This window comes from Ilyonectria robusta (assembly GCF_021365365.1).
Source record: "Ilyonectria robusta strain PMI_751 chromosome Unknown BGZ61scaffold_1, whole genome shotgun sequence".
Lineage (NCBI taxonomy): Eukaryota > Fungi > Ascomycota > Sordariomycetes > Hypocreales > Nectriaceae > Ilyonectria > Ilyonectria robusta.
In genome coordinates, this window is record NW_025764435.1 from 1208420 (window position 1) to 1230348 (window position 21929).

At 54.8% G+C, this 21929-nt stretch overlaps 11 protein-coding genes across 11 annotated transcripts; 6 read left to right on the forward strand and 5 right to left on the reverse strand.

The window, feature by feature from the left end:
• Nucleotides 1–71: 71 nt before the first annotated feature.
• Nucleotides 72–1913, forward strand: BGZ61DRAFT_337117 (uncharacterized protein; the record flags this gene model as incomplete). The annotated part of the gene is made up of 1 exon (XM_046239025.1): nucleotides 72–1913. The coding sequence occupies one exon, from the start codon at nucleotides 72–74 to the stop codon at nucleotides 1911–1913; it is 1842 nt and encodes a 613-aa protein (XP_046111855.1).
• Nucleotides 1914–2438: 525 nt separating this feature from the next.
• On the forward strand, nucleotides 2439–4420 carry BGZ61DRAFT_437584 (TAFII55 protein conserved region-domain-containing protein). The gene has a single exon (XM_046244143.1). The coding sequence runs from the start codon at nucleotides 2697–2699 to the stop codon at nucleotides 4218–4220; it is 1524 nt and encodes a 507-aa protein (XP_046111856.1). The 5' UTR covers nucleotides 2439–2696; the 3' UTR covers nucleotides 4221–4420.
• Nucleotides 4421–5847: 1427 nt separating this feature from the next.
• Nucleotides 5848–7424, reverse strand: BGZ61DRAFT_437586 (uncharacterized protein). The gene is made up of 2 exons (XM_046244144.1): nucleotides 7189–7424; nucleotides 5848–7128 (listed from the first exon to the last, which is right to left on the reverse strand). Exon 2 carries the CDS (start codon nucleotides 7011–7013, stop codon nucleotides 6036–6038), a length of 978 nt encoding a protein of 325 aa, XP_046111857.1. The 5' UTR covers nucleotides 7014–7128; nucleotides 7189–7424; the 3' UTR covers nucleotides 5848–6035.
• Nucleotides 7425–7446: 22 nt separating this feature from the next.
• Nucleotides 7447–9177, reverse strand: BGZ61DRAFT_437587 (cytochrome P450). Its single transcript, XM_046244145.1, has 2 exons — nucleotides 8840–9177; nucleotides 7447–8763 (listed from the first exon to the last, which is right to left on the reverse strand). The coding sequence occupies exons 1-2, from the start codon at nucleotides 8852–8854 to the stop codon at nucleotides 7621–7623; spliced, it is 1158 nt and encodes a 385-aa protein (XP_046111858.1). The 5' UTR covers nucleotides 8855–9177; the 3' UTR covers nucleotides 7447–7620.
• A 2825-nt stretch (nucleotides 9178–12002) lies between these two features.
• Nucleotides 12003–12536, forward strand: BGZ61DRAFT_525269 (uncharacterized protein; the record flags this gene model as incomplete). Its single annotated transcript, XM_046252731.1, has 1 exon — nucleotides 12003–12536. The coding sequence occupies one exon, from the start codon at nucleotides 12003–12005 to the stop codon at nucleotides 12534–12536; it is 534 nt and encodes a 177-aa protein (XP_046111859.1).
• Nucleotides 12537–12632: 96 nt separating this feature from the next.
• BGZ61DRAFT_525270 (ankyrin repeat-containing domain protein) lies at nucleotides 12633–13082 on the forward strand (the record flags this gene model as incomplete). Its single annotated transcript, XM_046252732.1, has 1 exon — nucleotides 12633–13082. One exon carries the CDS (start codon nucleotides 12633–12635, stop codon nucleotides 13080–13082), a length of 450 nt encoding a protein of 149 aa, XP_046111860.1.
• A 1580-nt stretch (nucleotides 13083–14662) lies between these two features.
• BGZ61DRAFT_525271 (uncharacterized protein) lies at nucleotides 14663–15937 on the reverse strand (the record flags this gene model as incomplete). The annotated part of the gene is made up of 2 exons (XM_046252733.1): nucleotides 14663–15789; nucleotides 15841–15937. The coding sequence occupies 2 exons, from the start codon at nucleotides 15935–15937 to the stop codon at nucleotides 14663–14665; spliced, it is 1224 nt and encodes a 407-aa protein (XP_046111861.1).
• A 198-nt stretch (nucleotides 15938–16135) lies between these two features.
• BGZ61DRAFT_8829 (uncharacterized protein) lies at nucleotides 16136–16712 on the reverse strand. The gene has a single exon (XM_046257180.1). It carries the CDS (start codon nucleotides 16697–16699, stop codon nucleotides 16334–16336), a length of 366 nt encoding a protein of 121 aa, XP_046111862.1. The 5' UTR covers nucleotides 16700–16712; the 3' UTR covers nucleotides 16136–16333.
• Nucleotides 16713–17693: 981 nt separating this feature from the next.
• On the reverse strand, nucleotides 17694–19928 carry BGZ61DRAFT_8849 (uncharacterized protein). The gene is made up of 3 exons (XM_046257185.1): nucleotides 19179–19928; nucleotides 18556–19127; nucleotides 17694–18504 (listed from the first exon to the last, which is right to left on the reverse strand). Exons 1-3 carry the CDS (start codon nucleotides 19713–19715, stop codon nucleotides 18123–18125), a joined length of 1491 nt encoding a protein of 496 aa, XP_046111863.1. The 5' UTR covers nucleotides 19716–19928; the 3' UTR covers nucleotides 17694–18122.
• A 219-nt stretch (nucleotides 19929–20147) lies between these two features.
• BGZ61DRAFT_470565 (uncharacterized protein) lies at nucleotides 20148–20592 on the forward strand (the record flags this gene model as incomplete). Its single annotated transcript, XM_046248094.1, has 2 exons — nucleotides 20148–20373; nucleotides 20435–20592. 2 exons carry the CDS (start codon nucleotides 20148–20150, stop codon nucleotides 20590–20592), a joined length of 384 nt encoding a protein of 127 aa, XP_046111864.1.
• Nucleotides 20593–21023: 431 nt separating this feature from the next.
• On the forward strand, nucleotides 21024–21661 carry BGZ61DRAFT_525274 (mitochondrial ribosomal protein L37-domain-containing protein; the record flags this gene model as incomplete). Its single annotated transcript, XM_046252734.1, has 2 exons — nucleotides 21024–21345; nucleotides 21405–21661. 2 exons carry the CDS (start codon nucleotides 21024–21026, stop codon nucleotides 21659–21661), a joined length of 579 nt encoding a protein of 192 aa, XP_046111865.1.
• Between the last annotated feature and the right edge of the window lie 268 nt (nucleotides 21662–21929).

Here is a 21929-nt window from a genome sequence, read left to right on the forward strand (position 1 = left end):
CTTCACTCTCTTTGATCAACCATCGTCCTTCCTTCAAGACTTGAATACGATCCTTTCACCTCGACGTTACGATGTCGTCTCACTCAACTCACACCAAGATGCTGGTTGCCCCAGCTCGACTGAACCTCCGCCGAGGCGGCTCCTACAACCACCTGGAGCGTGGTCCGCTCTCTTCGACCTCTTCTCGGTTCAACTTCAACCACCTTCTTTTCTCCCCCCCGCCTTCACCGAGCCTTCCGGCCTTGGTTCCAAGACCCAAGAGGTCTCCCTCGCAGATTTTGGTCGCTCGGCCGAGCCGTGTCTTTCGCCGCCTTTTCCTTCTGGCGGGACTGTTTACTATTGTGTATTTGGCGGTCCTTCTCTTCGGGAACCGCGATGCCATGCCAGCGGTCTGGCCCTACTTTGCTCCGCAGGAGGACATCGAAATGGTTGGCCAGGACGCCCTCCCGGACTTTCCCACACCCGTCGTTATTAGCGACGTCAAAGGCCGATCGAAGTGGACCATTTCTATCCCTCACGATTATGATTTCCCCTTGTCCATTGACCAGTACGCAGACATGAGTGGACAGTGTCGAGAGGTCTCCTCCCGAGCCAGGGATCTTCATCACAAAACCCCCATCTCGGAGCAGACAATGCTAAGCTACGATGCTCCGGACGACTACTTTGTTGACGTGTATGAGGCCGAGAGAACTGGTCTGCTGCCTCCCCCTCCCAAGGGACTCCGCGCTGTCAAAGAAGTTGGTCACATTGTTGGAATGGACCAAGAATCAATCAAATACAAGCCCGTCTGCCAGAGCTCCATGATTTTCGTGTTGGAGACTCCGGATGCCGGCTTGGGAAACACTCTTATGATGATGTGGACGTTTTATGGACTGGCCAAGGAGCAAGGCCGGGCCTTTTTCATCGACGACAGTCGCTGGGCCTATGGTCCCTATACTGACATATTTGCCTCCCCTCCCATCCCCGACTGTCGGGCACCTCCTCGATACCATATGGTTCCCTGCCCATTCCAAGCTCGTCACTTGGTCGTCTCCAGTGTGACCGCAAAGGAGATCTTCCCGGCCTTGCTGGCCAAGAGTCACCGCATGGGTGGTGCCGACAGTGGGCTGCGTGGTCTCTTTGAACTTGCCCACACAGGGTACCAAGCTATGTTTGGCCTCAACAAGCAGGACCAGTCCTACGTTGATGGTCGCATCAATGGAATCCGGACCAAAGCCAAGGTAGACGATGCCAAAGTTCCGGATGTGCCCGTCATTGGACTCCATATTCGCCATGGAGACCAGCATCCCATCGAATACCAGTACCGTGATGGTTACATTCCCTCCGAGGTGTTCCTCGAGAGTGTCGGAAATCTCGTGGAAGAGTACTACAATAAGACATTGACAGACGCCGTCACCAGCCGCGATTTCATGACCATCCTCGCCACCGATGACCCGACAGTGTACGAGGAATCCGAGTTTTCCAAGGTCGTCGCCTCCCAGGAGCGAATCCGTCTAGCCTCGAAAGTGGCCATTGACGAGGCCAACCCTAACCCTCACGCGCTCCGCCACTTTGTCGACGAAACTTTTGGTTGGGAGGGTGGCTTCTTCGCACCCATGTTTTGGAACCTCGGCGTTGACCGCAAGAACAACGCCGCCAATGCCCCCAACGGCGTGGATGTGCACGATGTGAATATGGAGGCAAGACACATGGCGCCCCCATCGGAGGCGACGCTGAGATTGCGGAGCCTTATCGGACGGGCGTACATGATGGACCTAGCAGTACTTGCTGGCGCAAGTGACCAGGTGGTTTGTGCCGTGAGTGCCATGGGGTGTCGACTGTTGGCTGTGATGATGGGCTGGGAAGATGGCATCGAAAAGGCCGGCTGGGTGAATGTTGATGGGTCGTATGGGTGGACTGGAATCAACTGGTGATCCTTGAAAGCTCAATGACTGTTCTGCATTTACTCCCGGCGCATTGATTTGTTCGTTGTCTCATAATTCAAGGAGGCTTAGATGGTTTGAAAATATACCCACCCATTTCACGGGGCACTGGTAGGCGTTGGTTGGTGGCATGTATACATTCTTACGTTCATTGTACCTATTACATCAAATAATCAGGCTCATATGGGCAAGCCGGTTTACGGTTGGATCTCAACGCAATACAAAACCATACCATGTTGACAGTTGATGAACCAGATGGTCCATACAGAATATCAGTGAATGCACGAGCGCAGACTGATCTCTCTTGTGGAGGCGAGCATAAGCTTCCTTACGTGAATCAGTGCACGAATAGCCTAGCGCTTTTAATTTATTAATAAAATCAGCTCCATTCAGTGATTCAATGTAATGAGGATACGTCCTTGCTCGTTAGCCTCAAGTCCAACCTGCGGTGGCTTTATCGCGGATAAAAGTGGGGGTTCCGCCACGCTTCCGCGTCTCACGCCTGCAGCTTTGTACCTGACTTTAACATTGCTTGTTGCCTTTCAACTTCAACTCACAACTCACCACACACGCTCGTCATCGCGAACCGATTTCTGACCGTTGCCTCACACCTCAGAGGCCTGCGCCCCGCGTCTCGTACAATTATCGCGGATGACCCTTCGTCGGATTGATACAGGGCGCTCGAACTTGCACCAGGCTCCTCTGCGTCAAGCAGAGAGCATCGCCCACTGCTGAGCTACGCCAACTTCTCGAGGAGCGTTCCCAGTCGCCAGCATGTCTGCACCCGCGCCTGGCGCTGGCTCCGCGCCGCCGCCGAAGCCGCGACTCAAGATCAATGTCAGCAGGTCTTCGTCCTTTGTCGCTGACGCCAACGCGACACCCTCCGCAACCGCCGCCGCCGCGCCCACACCCACTGAGAACGGCTCTCGAAAGGTCAAGCTCAAGATCAGCCACTCCACCCCGACGACTCCCGCCGAGAAGCCCCCCGCAAAGACCAAGGCCGGAAGGCAGACGAAACCGACGCAGAAGCTGGTCGAGAGTAAGAAGCGGCCACACGATGACGACGACGACGAACCGCTCTCCGCGTCGCACCCGACGACCAAGATCAAGCTCAAGGCGACCAAGTCCAACATGTCCAAATCCGCAATGACCAAATCTGCCATGTCTAAGTCCGCGATGACCCCGACGCTGGTAGTGAAGCCCAAGGGTCGGGCGCCTATGCATCCGCCTGGCGATGGGTACGACTCCGAAGCGAGCGACCGGGAGAAGGACCCCTCGATCGAGGAGCAGTTTGTTCTACGGATGATGCCAGGGGAGCATTGCGACTACGTGCGTTGGTGTATGGAGAATAGCAAGATGGGTGTTGCGCGAAGCATGGGCGGAGCCGATATCCAACTCAAGTTCTTCGAGGAGGACACGCGCCGAGCAGTCTTGACGGTCAAGGGCCAACGATATGCTGCCGTCATGGTCGATTTGCCCACCATCACCGAGGCGATGAAGACGTGGGATCGCAAATCCTTCCTCAAGTCGGCCGATATCTGTCAAATGCTACTGGTATTCCAAAGGGTAGTCTCCGATGCCGAAGCCAAACAGGCCCCCCTTCCAAGCATGATCGACACGCATTTCAAGTGGCCGCACGGATTGACGCCGCCCATGCATGACTGTCTGAACCGCCGCTTCGCCAAGACCATCAGCCGGAAAGAGATTGAAGACAAAGAAGCCGAGGTCGAACGCCTGCTCGCAGAGGACTCTAAGGCCGGTTCTACCAAATGGGAATGGGTCGACGAACGAAACCAGGATGGCGACGACGAGGATGGTGATGAGGACGCCGAGGGCGAGGTGGACGACAGCATGGACTACTTCCAGAGCCAGGACATGTTCGGTGAAGATGGTGATGACGATCTCGAGGCCGATCTAGAGGCTGCCTTCGCGGACGACATCATGGCCGAGACGCCCGCCACCGGCCTGGACATGGGAACGCCCATGACGGGTACTCAGGTCAACACCCCCGCGGTGCACGATAGCATCGAAGCCGACGAGTCTGAGGAGATTTCAGACGATGACGATGATGATGACGACGATGATGACCTAGACGACGACGCCCGTGCCCAGCGTGACGAGGAGCAGGGCGTCAAGGACATCATTGCCGACCTGCAGAAGCAGCTAGGCAACAAGCAAGTCGAGTTGGGTCGCACCGCCAACAAGATCCTGCGTACTCGTCTTGAGGCCCAGATCAAGCAGCTCAAGTCGGAGATTGAACTCAAGAAATCGTCGATTGGCATTGAGATCGATGACTAGGATGGATGATGGGGTGATGGTGCGGAGGATAAGAGCAGGTTTTTCATGGATACTATCAGGAGGCAAAATGGCGTTTGAGGTGTTTACCAGGACGGGGAATGGGAGGCTGGTTTGCGGGTTCAGAGTTAAAATACCACGTCCGTATATGTTAATGCCCATAAGGACTTTTGTTACAATATATTGCTCCTTTTGAACGATTACTTGACACTGCTCACTCTCGTGTGCTCATATGATCGCCACTATAGCCCCTTTCATGCACCACTAAATCATCACACAATCACCCACCTCGCTACAACTCAAGACTCCATCGCTCGTTCCAAGAGCCTCGCCGATCTCTGCCCATTGACCACCAAGACATCCTTGACCATGTCGGTAACATCCTGCCACGCCACATCCCGGCAGAGCTCCTCGAGGTTCCGCGGCTGGGGCAAAGTCTTTCCCGAAGTGAGAGCAGCCCGGAGGCGAATTCGTTTCTGGAGTGAGCGCTGGAGAAGGACTGCCATGTCCGGATCTCGCTGCGATTGTTTCTTTAGATAGTTTGCGGCGAACTGGGAGTCCGGGAGCGGGGTGACTTTGTGGTCGCGATTCCAGCGGCGGGTGGAGTTGATTGCTTCTTGGATCCGGGACTTGATGTTCGCAGCTGCTGTGTCTATGAAACCAAGTCAGCTAATGGATGTTTTGATTGGAACGATAGTGTTGTTATACTTTGTTGGTCTGGAGGCTGTGTGTCAGCCTGTGGGTTGGCACGGCGCATCGCCCTTGTCTCCATACCGCGAGAAGGTGCGGCTGGTGCGACTGGTACTTGAATGTCCCTGTTTATATCATCGAAGCTTGGAAACTGGTCAAGTTGGCTATCAAGGCCGTCAATGAGGCCCTTCAGATCCATCATTTCCCTCCTAAACCCATCAATGACCTCAGTCGTCTCCCGCTGCTGCCTCTCGAAGCCACCCTTCAGGTCCACTTGCCCATCTGTCGCCGTAGCCATGAGCGTCTTCACAGCTTGGATTTCGCACATCATATCAGCGAGACGCTTCTCGTTTTCACGCCGGAACTCCTTGTCCAGCTCCGTGCGCAGGACGAGCTTGCGGACCTCGTTCTCAAGGTGCTCAGCGTGGCCACAGACGGCGCGGAGGTTGAGTTCGAAGGTCATCTTGGTAAGTGCATCGGCCTGAGCGAAGAGCTTTGGGTTCTTAGTGGGCGCAGTGAAGGAACCTGACGAGGATGCTGTGGTGAGGTTTTGTATGCCGCCTTTGGTTGCGGATAGGTCATGGCTAGAAGTAGCCCCTGGGGGGACTGAACGGCGGCGCTTCTGCATCATTATCGTTGAGAAGAATGGTGCAGGTGTCGTTGGAGCCGAGCGTGAATAGGCGCATCCGTATAGATGTGTGAAGAGGACAGGAGTGGAAGAACCAACTTAGACAGAGTTAGTGTAGATTCTGTGATAATGGGATAGAGGCTCCTTCGGGGAGTTGGAGGTTGAAGATGCATTCAGAAATGGCTTGGAAGTTTAGGCTCTTGTTTGCCTCAGTGTATGAGGCAGGTACTTTAGATGGCAGGCACCTTAGGTAGTTGTGGGAAGGGGACCAGTCGAGGAAGGAGCAACGGGATCCAACACGTGTAACTACCTTTACCAGGTGCCTACAACACCAACCAGATGCACATACCAGGCATCATAGCACCTCGACACATTGAAAACACTTTATCTGGAAACATACGTGGGGATCTAAGTGGGATTAATAAGACATATGGATCCTTCTCCGCGGCCAAACAGCAGACCTCGATAATAGCAAGAGAGTTGGCACTCCAGCATCCTCTTCACGGCTTTTGTTCGTCAGCTGTTCCTCCTTCTTCTCCTTCTCCTCCTCCTCCTCCTCCAAGCCCCTTCAATATCTCACTGCCCTTCTTCTCCCTCTCTGTCGCAACCCACTGCATAAACATATCCACATCCTTGGCAATCTGCCCCGGCACCGCCATCCGCTGCATCCACGCCGGCAACACCCCACCCGCGTTGGACGCCGTCCCCATGATCCACTCGATCTTGCCATCCGCTGTCTCCCTCACCACTTCGACGCTGGTGTACGCCGCTCGCACCGTGTTCTGATGTCCAGCAGCTCCGGCCTCTGTCTGGTCGTCTCCGGCTTGCGCTGCAATCTGCACCACCAAAAACTCCCGCCTCCCACGCACCGCCGCCGTGGCCTGCACCACGGGGAACACGCGCCGGTGTAGTGGTGCCGGCAACTGGTGAACCGACTCCTCGCTGCGTAGCGTCCAGTCGACCCATGCCGCGCCGCCGGCCTCTATCTCGACCTCAACGCCCGCGCAGTCCCACTCGCGGCGTCGCTCCGTGCTGGCGATGTTCGGCGTGAAAGCCACCTCCGCCTCGGCGTGCCGCTCCTTGAAGCATCGCACGAATTCAGCCCAGGAAGCCGTGCCCCCCGTCGCCGTGTCATCGTGTACGCTCTGGCGCAGCGCCCATGTCTCAGGCTTGATGTTCCTGGCGTCCACGCCTAGCGGATGGTGCTCCTCGACGACGGCGCGGAGGTGCTCGGTTGCTACGGTGCGCTCGTAAAGCTTAACTATCGCAGTAGAATGGGGGAAATTCTTGGTGGACTTGGGCTTCCACGCAGAGGTACCAGAAGAGGAGGGTTCTTGGGCGAGATTAATGAAGGGCAGCGCCTCCTTGAGAATCGACGTGAGCAGAGGCCTGAGGTCGTCGCCCTTGGCTCCGGCGAGCGGGAGCTGAGAAGGATGGATGCCCCAAAGACGGACCAAAGGGCCGTACTCTTCCCCCATTTAGACTTATGTAAGAGGCTGCCCCCTCGAGTTAATATGATGCGTGGGCGAAATATACTAAAGCACAATGCCCTTGGTTGGAGCTTCGGGTGGTCGGTTATTTGGCTTGAGTTTACTATTGATCTTATCAGCACGTCGCGTCATCAACTACGCGGCCAAGGTCTTCGAAGCTCACAATAAATGTAACCGGGTAATGGCATACAAGCCGCCTATCTCGACTCTCGCGTCGGAGTGGTCTAGGAATGTCTAAAGAAGCTGAAAATACACATCGGGCTCGGGTCTTGGAGGTTGGTGTCATGACGAGATGCTGCCGTCTTACCCCAAGTGGGGTTTACTCCCGGCATCTCAGTGCCGACCTACCCAGGAATTAACGTACACCCATGACAGCCAAACTACACATGTCACATCACCGTGTCAGAGTCGTCATCACGTCTTTCTAGCTTAACGGTTTTATATTAAGATATGTATAATGTACTGCCGGGGCACTTTGTCGCCACTGCACAGCAAAAGGTTTTCATGCCAGCCAAATCATTATGTTCTCAACTCCTCTGCACGCCCGTCGCATTGCTGCGTATATACAAGTTTGACGTTTTTCTTCACATCCAATTTAGTCTCGCTTCTCCCAGTAGATGTTGGCAGGCTCCAGGGGTCGCGAGAAGAGCGACGCGTAGTTGGTGCCAATGAGGGTGTTTCCGCCGTCCACGTTGCGGAACTTGTATTGGCGGACAGTCTCAGCGACGATGGTCTGAAGCTGCAAGTTGGCAAAGTGCTCGCCAATGCAGCGGTGGCGACCAGCGCCGAAAGGCAGGTAGGGAGAGGCAGAGCCCTTGCTGACCAGGCCGTATCCGTAGTCGATCTTCTCCTCATCCTCGACGGGAGCGCCGTTGCGAATAATGGTAGGGGCGTTGGGGGAGTCGACCTCCCAGCGGTGAGGGTCCCAGAGGTCGGGGTTGGGGAAGTAGGTAGGGTCAGAGCCGCTGACACCGGGAGCGGCAAGGAGGGTATGGCTGGTCGGGATGACGAACTTAGTGCCGGGGACAGCCATGGGTTGCTTGACGGCGCGCATGATAGAGTGAATGGGAGCGTGCAGGCGGAGAGTCTCCTTGATGATAGCCTGGTTGAGGGGCAGCTTGGCCAGGTCCTCGTACTGTAGCGGGGGGAGATCGGCGCCGAGAGCCTTGACCTGCTCCTGGTAGAGCTCTTCCATGATGTCGGGGTTCTGGGCGAGGCGGAGCATGATCCAAGAGCTGGTGGAAGAGGAGGAGTGCTGGCCAGCCATGAGCAGGGCAATCATCATGTGGGCGACCTCGTGGTCGGGAACCTTGGTGCCGTTCTTGTAGGTTGCGTTCATGAGATGCTTCATCATGTCGAGCTCCTTGTCAGCGTCGCCCATAGCGCGACGCTCATTGATGGTGTCCATGTAGATCTTGGCAACGGTGCGCTGAGCATGGTCACGCTTGCGGTTCCAGGGGAGAGGGGCCCAGTGGAGCACGAAGTTGATGGAGGTGAAGCCCATATCGAGATCGTGGTAGAGGGAGGCGAGGGAGACGTCAAACTTGTTGCGGATGATGCTGCCCTGAAGGGCATGAGAGGCAGTGAAAATAGTGATCTCGGCCATCCTCTTGGGGATATCGACAACGCCAGACTTGCCCTTGAAGTGAGTGCTCTTCTTGAAGTAATCGTTGACCTCGCCGGAGATGATGGGGACGTAGGTTCGGAAGGCTTCGGTGGTGAGGGCAACCTTCATAAACTGTTGACGCGGAGGTCAAGTTAGCGATGGTCGTTCGGATATCAACAAGAAATGGAGTATAGGGGGGATTGCGAACCTTCTTCTGCTCCATGAGCTTGGCGTTGGGGCAGTCGTAGACGACATCCTTCCCGAAGACAGGGGTAGTGAGGACGGTGTAAATGTCCTCAGCGCTGACGTCTTTGAGCTTGCCATTGAGGATGAAGTCGTTTCCGGTGGGGCCCACAGCAACAGTGGTCTTCTTGCCGAGGAGGACGAAGGTGAAAACATCACCAAACTGGAGGGGCTACTGTTAGCGATTGCGACCAAGGACCCGAGCCGTTCGCAGCATAATGCTGCCACATTGCGGTGCGCGCGGTTCAATGGGCTCGTCAGAAGTGTATTGGAGACTAACCTTGGCGCGGTTGTCCTTGAAGAACTTGGGAGGATCCATGCCATAGATGACGGTGCTGCCGATGAAGGGGAACCAGTGGAAGACCATGGGGGGTTCGTTGGGGTTCGCGAAGAGGAGCTGGTTCGCGACATTGAGGAAGACAGAGAGGAAGATAAAGGCACCGAAGCCAATGGCGACCTGGGAGCCGAGTCCCAGAGTCTGGAACTGCTGGGCGAGCGGGTGGCCCGCGAGCTCCTGGAGGAGGCCCATCGCGAGAAGGCAGCGGGTGGGTGTTTTGTTGGTGGCGGAGGCGACTTGGCTGCAAGTTGGCGTGCGATCTTCGGGGAAGAACAGAGGCAATGCGGTAAAGAAAGGGAGTCCCGATAGGGAGGGAGAGAATGAACAGCAGAGGAGCCCGCACTTCAAGTATCTTGATCGAGGACCAAGATGAAGACGCAGGAGAGGATATGGAGTAGAGAGGAGATGGACAACAGCGAAGGAGATTAACTGATATGTAATTGCCCGACGTTTTTTTCAGACAAGGGGACCAGGGGACCACAGCCAAGAGGGACAAGAGGGCGGACCAGGGGGAGGCGCTGGGCGGGTGGGGAGTGCCATCAGTCGGGGGAAGGACCCACCGCTAACTTCCACGCCGCCGTCTGCTCTGTATTCGTACTTGACGCATTGGGACTGTGAATGAGGCGTGATGGCTGCACACAGGCGGTGTACCAGGCCCCCTGGAGGCGCTGTTCTGTGCTCTGCCGTGCCCTGTGGCGCCTTGGAGTGCCCTGGAGCAATCCCCTGCGGGTTCTCCCACCTAAAGAACGATGCCCGTCCTGGTGCCTGGCGGGCGGCAGACGTCCAATTACCCGTTCCGTTCCCTGCTTGGGACGGCACTGGATGCACACTTAGGTAGACAGCCGACAGTCTAAGGCGACCAGGCGCGGCGCCCATTGGCTGCTCGTATTCGTATGTTGTTCAAACGAGATCCCCCACCACCCTTTGCTCACCACTGCACCAAACAGAGCCTCCTTTCACTCCCTGTGGCGGGGATTCGCAGCGGTGCATGATGCGACCTTTCATGGCGGTCCATCGTCCCAGATGCTGAGGCTGCTCGCGGGCAATGCCGTCGCCCCAACCATGATGCCCCGGTCCCCTGTTGTTGTTGGTGGGCTCTGGCGCGGCTTCTATTGACACGCATCTCGGCGCAGTAGTCGTAAATTACCACGCGGGAAAAGGACCCTCCTACTGAATGGGCCGATAAGTTGTCAGCAGCATTGGTGATTGGGCTCCAGGCGCCTCGTCCCTCCTTTGGGAATTTCTGGACTTTTTCTGGCCGATCCGAATAAGAACGCGACCTGATTCAGCATGCCGTCGTCACCGCCCGCCATCACGACCCGTTACCATCTCCCGCCACTCATTCCCCTTCCCAGTCCCGATCCCTGATGAACCCGATGAATAAGACCATTTTGAAATCTTGCCAATTGGTCAATTGGAGTTCTTTTTTTTTTTAAATGGGTTGGATGAGCGTCATCACGCCATGTCACCATCATCACATGCTCCTCTCGCCGAGTCGACATTTCGAAGAGGACTTGTACGTCCACACAAGATGCTGACCGATGCTGACTTGCATCCCCAACTTGATTGATCGTATCCGGCATCTCACGTATCATGCCACAAACCCATTCGTCTCCTATTCTATCATTGGTAGCCACGGTAGATATTGCAATTGTAGATACCCGCCAGTTCGTAACTAGTACCACACACGTCTTCAGCCCATCCCCTTGCCAAAAGGAAATCTGCCGAAAAAAACAACCCATACCCATCGTACCCTGCTTCCAAAACATGCCTTCCCCTCCCCGCAAGTTCTCCCTCCCAGTTCTCTGACCATCTCATCTCATCCCATCCCATTCCCATCCCGGATCGCTCCGATCATCGACTACCGTGCCTCCGCCCCGCTAGTGGGCTGACCTGGCCTGCTGGCGACGCTCGCGCGCGACGTGCGAGCAACACGCGGCCCGCCTTCCGTATTCGGAACGGACCCTGAAACGCCAACGTTGTGCCCCGGCCCGGCGCCTGGATCCCCGGACGCCGGCGACCCGCGCTCTGCCGCGATCCATCGGAGCAGATGACCGGACAAGGGACCGCTCCGGGATACCAGAGCGCCGACGTGAGGGACGATTGTGCACACGTGACATGTTTCTTATTGAAGTGATCAACCGTTGGTATGTCAAGCGTGTTCGCTCCCGATCTCGAAGGACCCAAACAACCAAAGTAGAACGTATGCTATCGATTATCCCGAATTCGAACCCGAGCTGGCAAAGGTCCCAGACACTTCAATTTCAAACGCCAATCTCGGAGTATATTCTCACTAGTTTGTTGAACAGATCTATCGAAGCGCACTCCTGATGCAACCAAATCTGCCTACGCGCTCACCCTACACGACATATCTACGTAGTGAGCTAATCCTTTGCTGCGCAATGCCTCCGGGGAACAAAGAGGGGGACGCCACATGTGTTCTTGGGCATCATTAGCGTGGCTGTGCCTGTCGTGTGGCTATCGCTCTCGCCCAAGTCAGCCGCAAGGTGATGTCTCTTCGGATGCAACCGTGCCTCTGTTTCCCAATGGGTCGCATTCTTAGCAACAGCCCAAACTTTGGTCCCCAGGTTTGGGACTTTTTCACGTCTCCGAGTAGCTCTAGCCCTGTATCTTAAGTCCACTACGACCGGCGGATCCCTGTTGAAATCTGTGGCCCGGCTTTCTCTTGGCGCAGATATACCTTGGTTCACTTCAGGATAAGCTCACAATAAATGCCGTGCGAGGCACACTAAAAGAAATGAAGAGACGAAAGAAAGCATCTGGTGAGAATATGAATCATGTGCTACTGGACGCATATGATACAGCCATAGAGAGAATCAACAGACAGAAGCCCGGCCTGAGGGAGCTTGCAATGCAGGTCCTCTCATGGATCACTTGCGCCAAAAGACCACTCACGACATCAGAACTTCAGCATGCCCTTGCGACAAAAAGGAACAAACCGGTCCTTGATCCTGGAGATCTTCCACAGATTGGAGATATAGTCTCTGTATGTGCTGGGCTAGTCACAGTCGACCAACAAAGCGACCTTATCCGGTTGGTCCACTACACAACGCAGGAATACTTTGACGCAAACCGAACGCTATTTTCGAATGCAGAAGCCAATATCACAGCAACTTGCGTTACCTACTTGTCATTCGATGTCTATGAGAGTGGGTTCTGCCCGACCGATGAGGAAATTGCAGAGCGGATAAGATTGAAACCCTTCTACGACTACTCTGCACAGTACTGGACCGAGCATGCTCTTAAGACTTCAACTCTATGCCAGGAGGTCATTGAATTTCTTGAATCCGACACAAAAGTCTAGTTATCTGGCCAATTACTGATACCATGGACAAGGAGATACACCCAAAACGACCCAGTGTATATGACTGGACTGCACTTAGCAGCATACCTCGGGATTATGGATGGCGTACAAGTACTGATCAATAGGAATCCCGTGGACCCGAGGGATAATTTCGGCAGGACACCACTATTATATGCCGCCAAGAAAGGACAAGAGGCTATCGTTGAGCTGCTTCTCAGTAAAGCCGACGTTGGTGCTAGAGATTTGGATGACCGAACACCGCTTTCGTATGCTGCCGAGCAAGGGCATGAGGCTGTTGTCAAGCTGCTCATTGATACGGGAAAGGTCGACGTCGATAAGGGAAATGTGCATGGCCGAATACCGCTTTCGTGGGCCGCCGAGCAAGGGCATGAGGATGTTGTTAAGCTGCTTCTCGATACAGGAAAAGTTAACATTGATGAGGCACTCTCGCGGGCTTCTAAGAAAGGGCATAAGGCTGTCTTCAAGCTGATTCTCAAATACAGTAGCTGGTACCGCAGGAGCTCATCGTTTGCAGCGAGGATATAATGGCAGAGTCAAATTATTATCTGAGAGTAAAGCGTGTATGGCACTGGTGTTACTGATGGATACCCTTACAATTGGCGGCATTGAGCACACACAAGTTGAATCACTGCCTGCGACAATTTCTGAGGGTCTTGATCTTAGGTATAAAAGATCCTGGTTTTTTTATCGTAGGCGTAGGTTAAGGTCTTTGTCTCGCTACAATAGAACCCCAAATCGACCGAGCGGGTAGCCATGATGGATAAGAGGGATAATTAGGGAAAGTAAGATAGACGCCCTATGCACCGACACTCAGAATACGGATTGGGTGCTGCTTGTAGACCTTGCTTGGATATAATTAAGTAATTATTTCGATAGTAATCAGATCCATCCTCACAGTGCAACATCTTCTTAACCCTCGATTTCGTCCCATCTCAAATATGCATACGGAGGGCTCTTTCAAAAGTCTTATCCAAGCGCTAGTAATATCATATCCATTTATCCCTATTGGTTACCTGAGATACATAAAGCTGTTACAGTCTCGTTAAACGGCTGCTGTAACTTCAGGAGTAGTATGCTGCTGATCAGGATATAGCGGTTGCTATGTGCTGTAGCCTACTATCCTTTAGGGCCTATAGAAATCAGGAAGTACTTAGTGTACTTATTATCTAACCTAATGATCAGGACTTACTTCTTATGGGTAAGACTTTTGAAAGGGCCCTCCGTAATCTGTACATGAGATATTCTAGGGGAGGATACCAGACGACATCCCAGGCTGATTGCCTAGCCCCGTATGACCTAGCACTCTTCTTTTGTCTTTGCTAATGCAAGCCGTTTCTTAACACCTAAGTTTCTAACCTTGGATGCGTCATTGTAGTTGAAGAAATTATCATCGGCCATATCCAACTTCGTTCCCCAAGGCACGTTTGACCAAACCACGGCCGGTTTGACTCTCCTGTTCAACCAATTACCTGGCGGGAACAATGGTTCTCGGGTTTGGGATTGATCCAGAAATAATAGAATTGGCTAGTTCGAGCAATCATTATGCCCGTTACTTGATGGAGCCTACTAACCTTAAATACCACGACCAAAAACACAAGAAAACGGGTATTAGTTGGGTGTTAGCCATGCTCCTCTCGGGCTTAGGATGTGGATTTTATCAACAAAGCAGCACTTAATGTTCCATACAAAAGCAAGGAGCTGCAATACAAACGAACCACCACAAGAAACGTGCTTCTTTAAGAAGCTCCAAGAGAACTATTTTACCGGCATATATCATCGAGGAGAATCATTGACGCCTTGAGTTGAGTATCTACCTGATGCGATACCTGATCCATATGATTAAATGACCATGCCAACCTTGTCTCCGAGTATCCCAATGTATCCCTGCCAATTTGAAGGGCAAACAATAAATGAAAGCACATGCCATCCGGCCTGTGCTAATAAATAAGAAACGCCGGCATTGTCTCGACAGGGCCGTGGCTTGCGTATCTCGTGAGAATACACATCACTCATCGGTCCGAAACGCCCCCAGATATTGTCCAAAACGGAGACCCGCCCGCTCCTTGTGACCCAGACTGAAAAATTAACACAGGGTCAACCGAGATCTAAGCGACGATGCTCTTCCCCACGGCTCCCCACCGGAGCCGCCGCAGCCCGCTGCTAGACGACCGAATAACTTCGCCGCCACAAGACGTTGTTTCGTTAACGCTGCCAACACTGACCGCCAGCGCCTCCTGCTTTCCGACCTCCCGGCCGATGACATAGCCAGCCCCAAAGCCCACAACAGACACGAGGACGACGACACCAGCACTGACAACCCATGTGAGGAGAGTAGGAGAGATGAGAGTCTCCTCGGACTGAGCAATCTTCTTCTTCTTGGTAGCCCGTGGTACCGAGCCAGTTACGGCGCCGTGCTTGATCTTCTCCGCAGATGCGGATCTGGTTGGCGAGCCCCGTTTCCGGGGTGGAGTCGGGGTCGCATGTCGTGCACGTTGGGCCCGCGAAGGATCCGCATCCAACTCCGACTCCGCAACCAGTCGCAACCCCATGGGCTGCGAGCTAGGGCCCACTCCAGTGTTGGAAGCCCGTTGGACTTCCGCCTCCTCCTTGGACTTGGGCAAGCCTCGGGCAGCCGCGGCGCAAGAGAGGAGTGTGGTCAGAGACGCTCGCAGGGCGGCGTCGTTTTCTTCGCGAATGGCGGGGGACATGAAGTTGGGGCTTCCTTGGTTGGGCCGCACCTGAGATCGCTGAGAGAATGATGGTCGTGTAAAACCACTGTGGGGATGAGGTGGAGGTGGCATAGTTGAAGGGGCAGAGCTGTTTCTCTGATGAGTTTGCTGTGATAGGGGATGTGAGAAGGCATTTGGCTGTGGTCGGAAGACGGGTTGGTCAGATGCTCGCCCTAGCGCGGTGACGTTATCACCATCAGAGTCGGCGTCTGAGTCCACATCCATCTCCTCCTCCGACGGGTGCACGTTCTCCGTCGAGCTGGTTAGGACTTGATCATCCTCGCTCTCGCTCTCACTCTCCTCGTATTCCTCCTGGCTGCTTGCCTCGGCGGCGGCGGCGGCGTGGATGGCTGTCGGTTGCTGCGGGAGCGACCTGGCCGGAGGTTGTAAGCGGCGGCGGCGGGCATAGGGGCCACCGACGCGCAGCCCAGTGGTGACGATTTCATCGCCGATGCTGGAGAGGGAAGACGAAGAAGGTTGCGAAGATACCTCTACCCATGATTCTAGGCTCGTTAGTTGGAAAGTCGGATGGCAGGAGGAGGGCGAACACAAACCATCGAAGCGTCTCTGTTGCGGGAGGCCGGGGCTTGATCGCGAACCGGCTCGCGACACCCGGCCACCTTGCCAGCTCTGGCTCGTTTGCTCGGCCATGGTTTATTGTTTTTGTCCGTATGTCGATTAAGTCAAAATCCGACTGAAGTTCTGGGAAGCCTAGGCTGAATGAAAGTGCCTGATATCGGTCGGATGCACCGTAGACCTGCCAAGTCAACGTAGGAGAGCGCGCTTCGCAACTCTGCTTATCAAAGGATGATGAACCAGGGAGGCGCTCTGGGATGATGTTTCGGCAGCAAAAGCGATGCCGGGCGGGAGATGAGACGTGTTGGGAGGAAGTGACGGATAAGGGAACAAAAAAAAAGGAGGCTGTGATGATGACCTGGGCAGCGAAGTCGGGGCTGGGTCGGTGAGGGATGGACGGAGTGGTGGTTTGGGTTGCCTTTGTTGGAGCACGAGAGCATGCCAAGTTGCCCGTCGATAAGGATCTGCGTACTAGTACTTGTAGGGTGGGTGGGGGGACAGTGCGAGCGCATCACGCGCCGACGTTAGATCACGGACAGGTTGGCTCGAGACCGATCGCGTTTCTTTCCAGTTTGGCATGGGCAACCATGACGAAAGCGCCCAACCGCACTGTGCTGGGTGGTCCCGCGGATGGTGAGGCAGCCACGGCCATGTACCAGTACGCCGTGCCCCCGCCCGGCTCAGGTGCACGAACCGGCCGGTCATGAGCTTGCTCACCAAGCCGACCAAGCGGGGGCTACCCAAAGCAGTTGAGAGGCTTGCGCCTAGGTACCTATCCATACATCCACGCGCACGCAGCGCAACAGCGCAAAGCAGGCCGGCACAGCAAAGCGGCATTCTGGAACCCGCGCGAGCCTGCATTTGTTGTTCCTAGAACGCACAGTGCCCAACGTGCAAACGTGCAAACAAGGGCTTATCCGATAGATCTGCCTCCCTGCCTGATCTGAATCTAGCCAACGGCCCTGTCATGTCCTGCCCCGTTCTGGTTGAGATGGCATCATCTGCCGCTGCTATCAGCTGCCGTGGCGCATTCCCGCACACCATGCTTATGCTTCCACGCCTGCGTCACCTCCACGCAAGGTCTCTCCTTGTGTGTACACAGTACCGGTACTGCAACGCCACATACTCGTAAATGATTCACATCCCGCTCAGTGCTCACAGCGCAGCTTCAAACAAAGAAAGAAATATCCAAAACATTACCCTTGCCTGTTGAGCCTTCCATCACCCCTCCTGTCCCCTCGTTCATCGTGCCAGCCCGCCCCACTCTGTTCGACATCTCTGTATGGAATGGGGCAAACATGCGAGTGAGCATCTCATCGACAGACTACAGTCAGGCACTAATTACTTGCTCACGCGTGGGGCTCCCTTATTACAACTGCACACGCCACACGCGCTGTCTCAGTATCGGCCGTCGACCATCCTCAACGCGCCAGGCTCTCCAGGGTCAAAACGTCCTCTTGATAGGCTGGGGGCCTCTAATGTCTCGAATCATCCAGTCCTCAGCTTTGAATGAGCCCACAACTCGGCCGTTTTGACGTGCGGCATCATCTTAAAACGAGCAACACCTGACCTCAGACCGAATCGTTCGACTGCACGAGACTCATCATTATAGTACACGCACTAATTTAGGGATCACTGGAGCGGGTGACGTCATTTGTTTAATCGCAAAAAACATGATCAACTTTTATTACGCCTCTAACTATGTGTCGATGCCGATTATCATCGAAAAGCACGCGGCAGTGGGATACTTACCGATACAGAAAAAACAAAAGCGACTCGGATGCAAGTGTACAAGGTGGCAAGAGACTGGGTCGTTGCAACAAAGCGAGACCCCGTCCACGTAGTGACGTTTATCGAAAAGCCCCCAGGACCCTCAGAAGTATTGAACGAACCAGCTTGGTCCCCTCCGAAGTCTTGTCAACAAGACAAGACAACGGGAGATTCTTCCCAAAAGGAGCCGACAAATCCCTCAGAAGCCCACATGGTTTCCTGTCGAGACGACAGTTGTGTTCCGAACCCAAGATCAAAAAGCGCAGAGGCGCATCTATTGCCCTCTGGGTGCCCTCTAGTTGATGCCACGAGCCCACGGTCCCCAAGTGTAATTGCCCCCCAGGTCTGACATTGCTTCATGCTTGAAGCGCATTCTCAAAGCCCACAGCTCCACGATGGAGCCCAACTTGTTTTGAAAGGACAGCCCACAAAAGCCCACTGTAATGGTAACCAGCCGAAAGCCCTCGTTTTCGTAACTCGTGAACGACGTTTAATCGAAGTTCATCTTGGTGCCAGAGAAGGCCGGGGCACCTCCTCGGCCACCACGGCCGCCGCCACGGCCACCGCCGCCGCGACCGCCGAAGCCACCACCTCCACCACGGCCACCGAAGCCGCCGCCACCACGTCCGCCGAAACCACCGCCGCCACGTCCACCGAAGCCTCCGCGGCCTCCACGACCACCACCACGGCCGCCGCCGAACCCACCACCACCACCCTCACGGGGGGGACGGCTGCTGGCATAGTCCAGACGAACACTGCGGGACATGCGTCCGTTGCCAACGGGGGCACCGTTCTTGGCCTCAAGAGCCTTCTTGGCATCCTCGATGGAAGAGAAGCTGACGTATCCGAAACCCTTCAGGTTACCGGTGTCGCTGTTCAGGGTTAGTTATAGGTCTTTCATGATGAGTGATAGAAGTACTCACGGATCGGTGGGAAGTCGGATGCTGGCGACAGGGGCGACCTCGTTGAAGAACTCGCTGATCTGATCCTGGTCGACATCGAAGGGCAGGTTGCCAACGAAGAGAGTATCGCTCTCGGGGCTGACGGTGTCACCGAACTTCTTGGAGCGGTCGGCAGCGCGGGCCTGGGGGTTGGCATCAGCGGGCTTGGCGTTGGCGTAGTCCAAGTTGAGGGCACGGCCGTCGAGCTCCTGACCCTGCATGGCATCGTAGGCCTTGGTGGCAGACGCGCCATCGGTGAAGTCGACGTATCCGAAACCACGGCTGCGGCCGGACATCTTGTCCATAACGACACGAGCACTGGCAAGACCCTCGAAGGACTTGAAAGCCTCGTACAGAGCATCGTCGTCGATGTTCCAGCTCAGGCTGCCAGCGAAGAGGGTGGTGGCCTCATCAGTCTTGGTCTTCTTGGGGGCCTCCTCGATCTCATCCTCAGCCTTGCGCTTCTTGGAGGGAGCCTCCTCAGTCTTAGCATCGGAATCGGACTCATCAGAGTCGTCGCTGTCGTCAGAGTCCTCGTCAGAGTCGGACGTCTTCTAAATCTGGTTAGCTTGGTGTTTGGAGAACGACAGAGCAGCTTTACTAACCTTCTCATCAACCTTAGCACCGCTCTTCTCCTCCTCAGTCTCGGAGTCGGAGTCGGAGTCAGAGGAGTCAGAAGACTCAGCCTTAGCCTTAGCGGCGCCGTTGGTCTTGGCAGCCTTAGCCTTGGGCTTCTCCTCCTCGGACTCGGAGTCGCTGTCGGAGTCGTCAGAGTCGTTGTCGGATTCGGAGTCAGAGTCGTCGGAAGAGGCAGCAGCCTTAGCCTTGGCAGCACCGTTGGTCTTGACGGCCTTGGCCTTGGGCTTCTCGTCCTCAGAGGAATCAGAGTCGGAAGAGTTGTCAGCCTCGGACTCGCTGTCAGAGTCGTCGGAGTCAGAAGAGTCGGAAGACTCAGGCTCGACAACCTTCTTGCTCTTCTTCTTGGACTCCTTCTCCTTCACGACCTTCTTAGCAGCGGCCTTGGCCAGCTCCTTGGACTTGGCCTTGGGAGTCTGGGAAGGCTTGGTGACGCCGGCAGCCTTAACAGCGCTGAGGGCCTCAGAGGCCTTGGCCTTCTTGGAATCCTTGGTAGACTTGGCCATTGTGAAGACTGATAGACAAGGGTATAAAAAGAAGAGTCTCGAGTAAAATGGTCTACCACGAGAAGATGAATGAAGAGGGAGAGGTGGGTGGAAAAACAGGATTTCCTGGGCCTTCTATGGGTTTTAAGCCTGGTGGTTGGGTCTGCAGCTGGCGGGCAGATTTTTTTTTTTTTTTCGCCGGCCAAACTGTGGGGCAACCAAAAGCGGTGAGTTGACATGCGTCGACCGTCGAGGAAGGTGGTCAGGGTGGTCAGGGCGGTCAGTGCGTGCCTGAGAAATCAGGTCGTTTGTCATTGGACATCGATCAATTGAGCTCAAGCTAGAGTGCCGACATCCAAGTTGCCGAGATCGATCAAGTCCAACCCAACCGCGCATCTTCGCCTTGTAACGACGTCCAATTCGACAGCCCGAGGCTCAATCAAAACCGCCGCCATGCCTACCGCCGAGTCCGATCAGTTCAAGGCCCAGAAGCCCGCCGTTGCTCCCACCTTCAACGGAGTCAACTTCGACGACACCAAAGCGTTCAAGGCGGCCGAGGATGCCATCATCCGGGAGCAATGGGTCGGCGCCATGATGACCCGTCTCGTCGGCGAGGAGTTGGGCAAGTGCTACGTGCGCGAGGGTGTCAACCACCTGGAAAACTGCGGCCACCTCCGAGGTTAGTCGATGCGACTGGGTGAGGGAGTGAAATTTGAGCATCCACTGATCACGACAACCAGAGCGATACCTGCAATTGCTGAAGACGAACAAAATCAAGGGCACCAAGTTCTTGCAGCAGAACTACGTGACCAAGCAGGATGAGGAGATGGACCTGCAGGCCAAGGTGCACACCAGCGACCAGGTTGCCAAGATGAACCAGGCTAGGTTTGCTTCGTAAACCAGGATCTCGGCGATGTTGCAAACTTTAGAGACGGCGCAGAGGACACTGGATTATCTAAACGAGAGGGAATTGTGGCCTCTATGAGATCATGGCATTGTACTGTCACAACCTCAGTCTCGGCCGTGACGGTGAAGGATCCAATCACTTCGACCCTGTATGACTGTGTATATATCAGGAAGCAATGAAATAAAAATGAAGCACATATGCGTGGCCCAATCCCTCCTATTTATATCAGAGAACTTGGTCTCGACTCATGCGTTCCTTTCGCGCGTTGGCTTCGGATAGCGGGCTTTCATGGCGAGGCTGACAATTGGCTCTTACAATGGCCCTGATTGGCCCCTCCTCACCTCCACCTCCACTCCAAAATTTCTACAGAAGCTTAAGCCTCGCCTACCACGACTTCAAACAAAACCACCAGTTTATTCGCCATGTTCTGCACCAGGTGCCTTCGCGCCACCGCGCTGCGGCGCCCACTCCCAATCATTCGCCAATTCTCGACGACGATCCCCTTCCGATCCGCCGAGCCTGTCCTCTCGACCCCCATCGCCGAGGCTGGCGAGTCCAAGGACGCCCCAATTTCACGGTCCTCGTGCCCCGCTGGAACCAAGCTCACTGGGCTTAACTACCTGAAGAATGGCCAAGACCCGGTTGCGCTGAAGGATGAGGAGTATCCCGAGTGGTTGTGGTCGTGCCTGGACGTGATCAAGTCAAACAAGGATTCCGCAGATGATGGTGCCGGAGACGAGTTCTGTAGGTTACCTGTGCCCCCCTCGGCTTTAACTACTATATCTTGCTAACAATTTCCGCAGCGAAATCGAAGAAACAGCGAAAACTCGCAGCAAAGCGCCAGAAGACCATGGAGGCTCAAGCACTCGCCTCGGGTAATCTCGACGCCCTAGCCCCCAAGATCCCCCTGCAGCACCAGTCCGTCAACATCACCGGTGACGAGAACAGCACTGTCGAGCACAATATCGAGGCGGCGCAGAAAAGAGAGGAACTGAAGAAGGCGATGCGCAAGGAAAGGAAGGCAAAGATCAAGGAGGCCAACTACCTGAAGTCTATGTAAATTTGACTCGGTTGGCGGTGTTAATGTACAATACTGCAAGCGCAATGTAACTCAAGTGTACTATACCATGCCGATAGACCTGGCGTGTTGCTCACTGAATTGGCTTTCAGGTGAGATGGATTTTTAAGTACGTTACGTTACAAGGAATGGCCCGGTCACGGAAAATAGACCACGAGAAAGCGATAAACAGTTGTGTGACCCATTGATTGTGACCTGGTATTGACATTTCCAACCTATACACATCTGATGGAACCATGTAGCCTCCTCC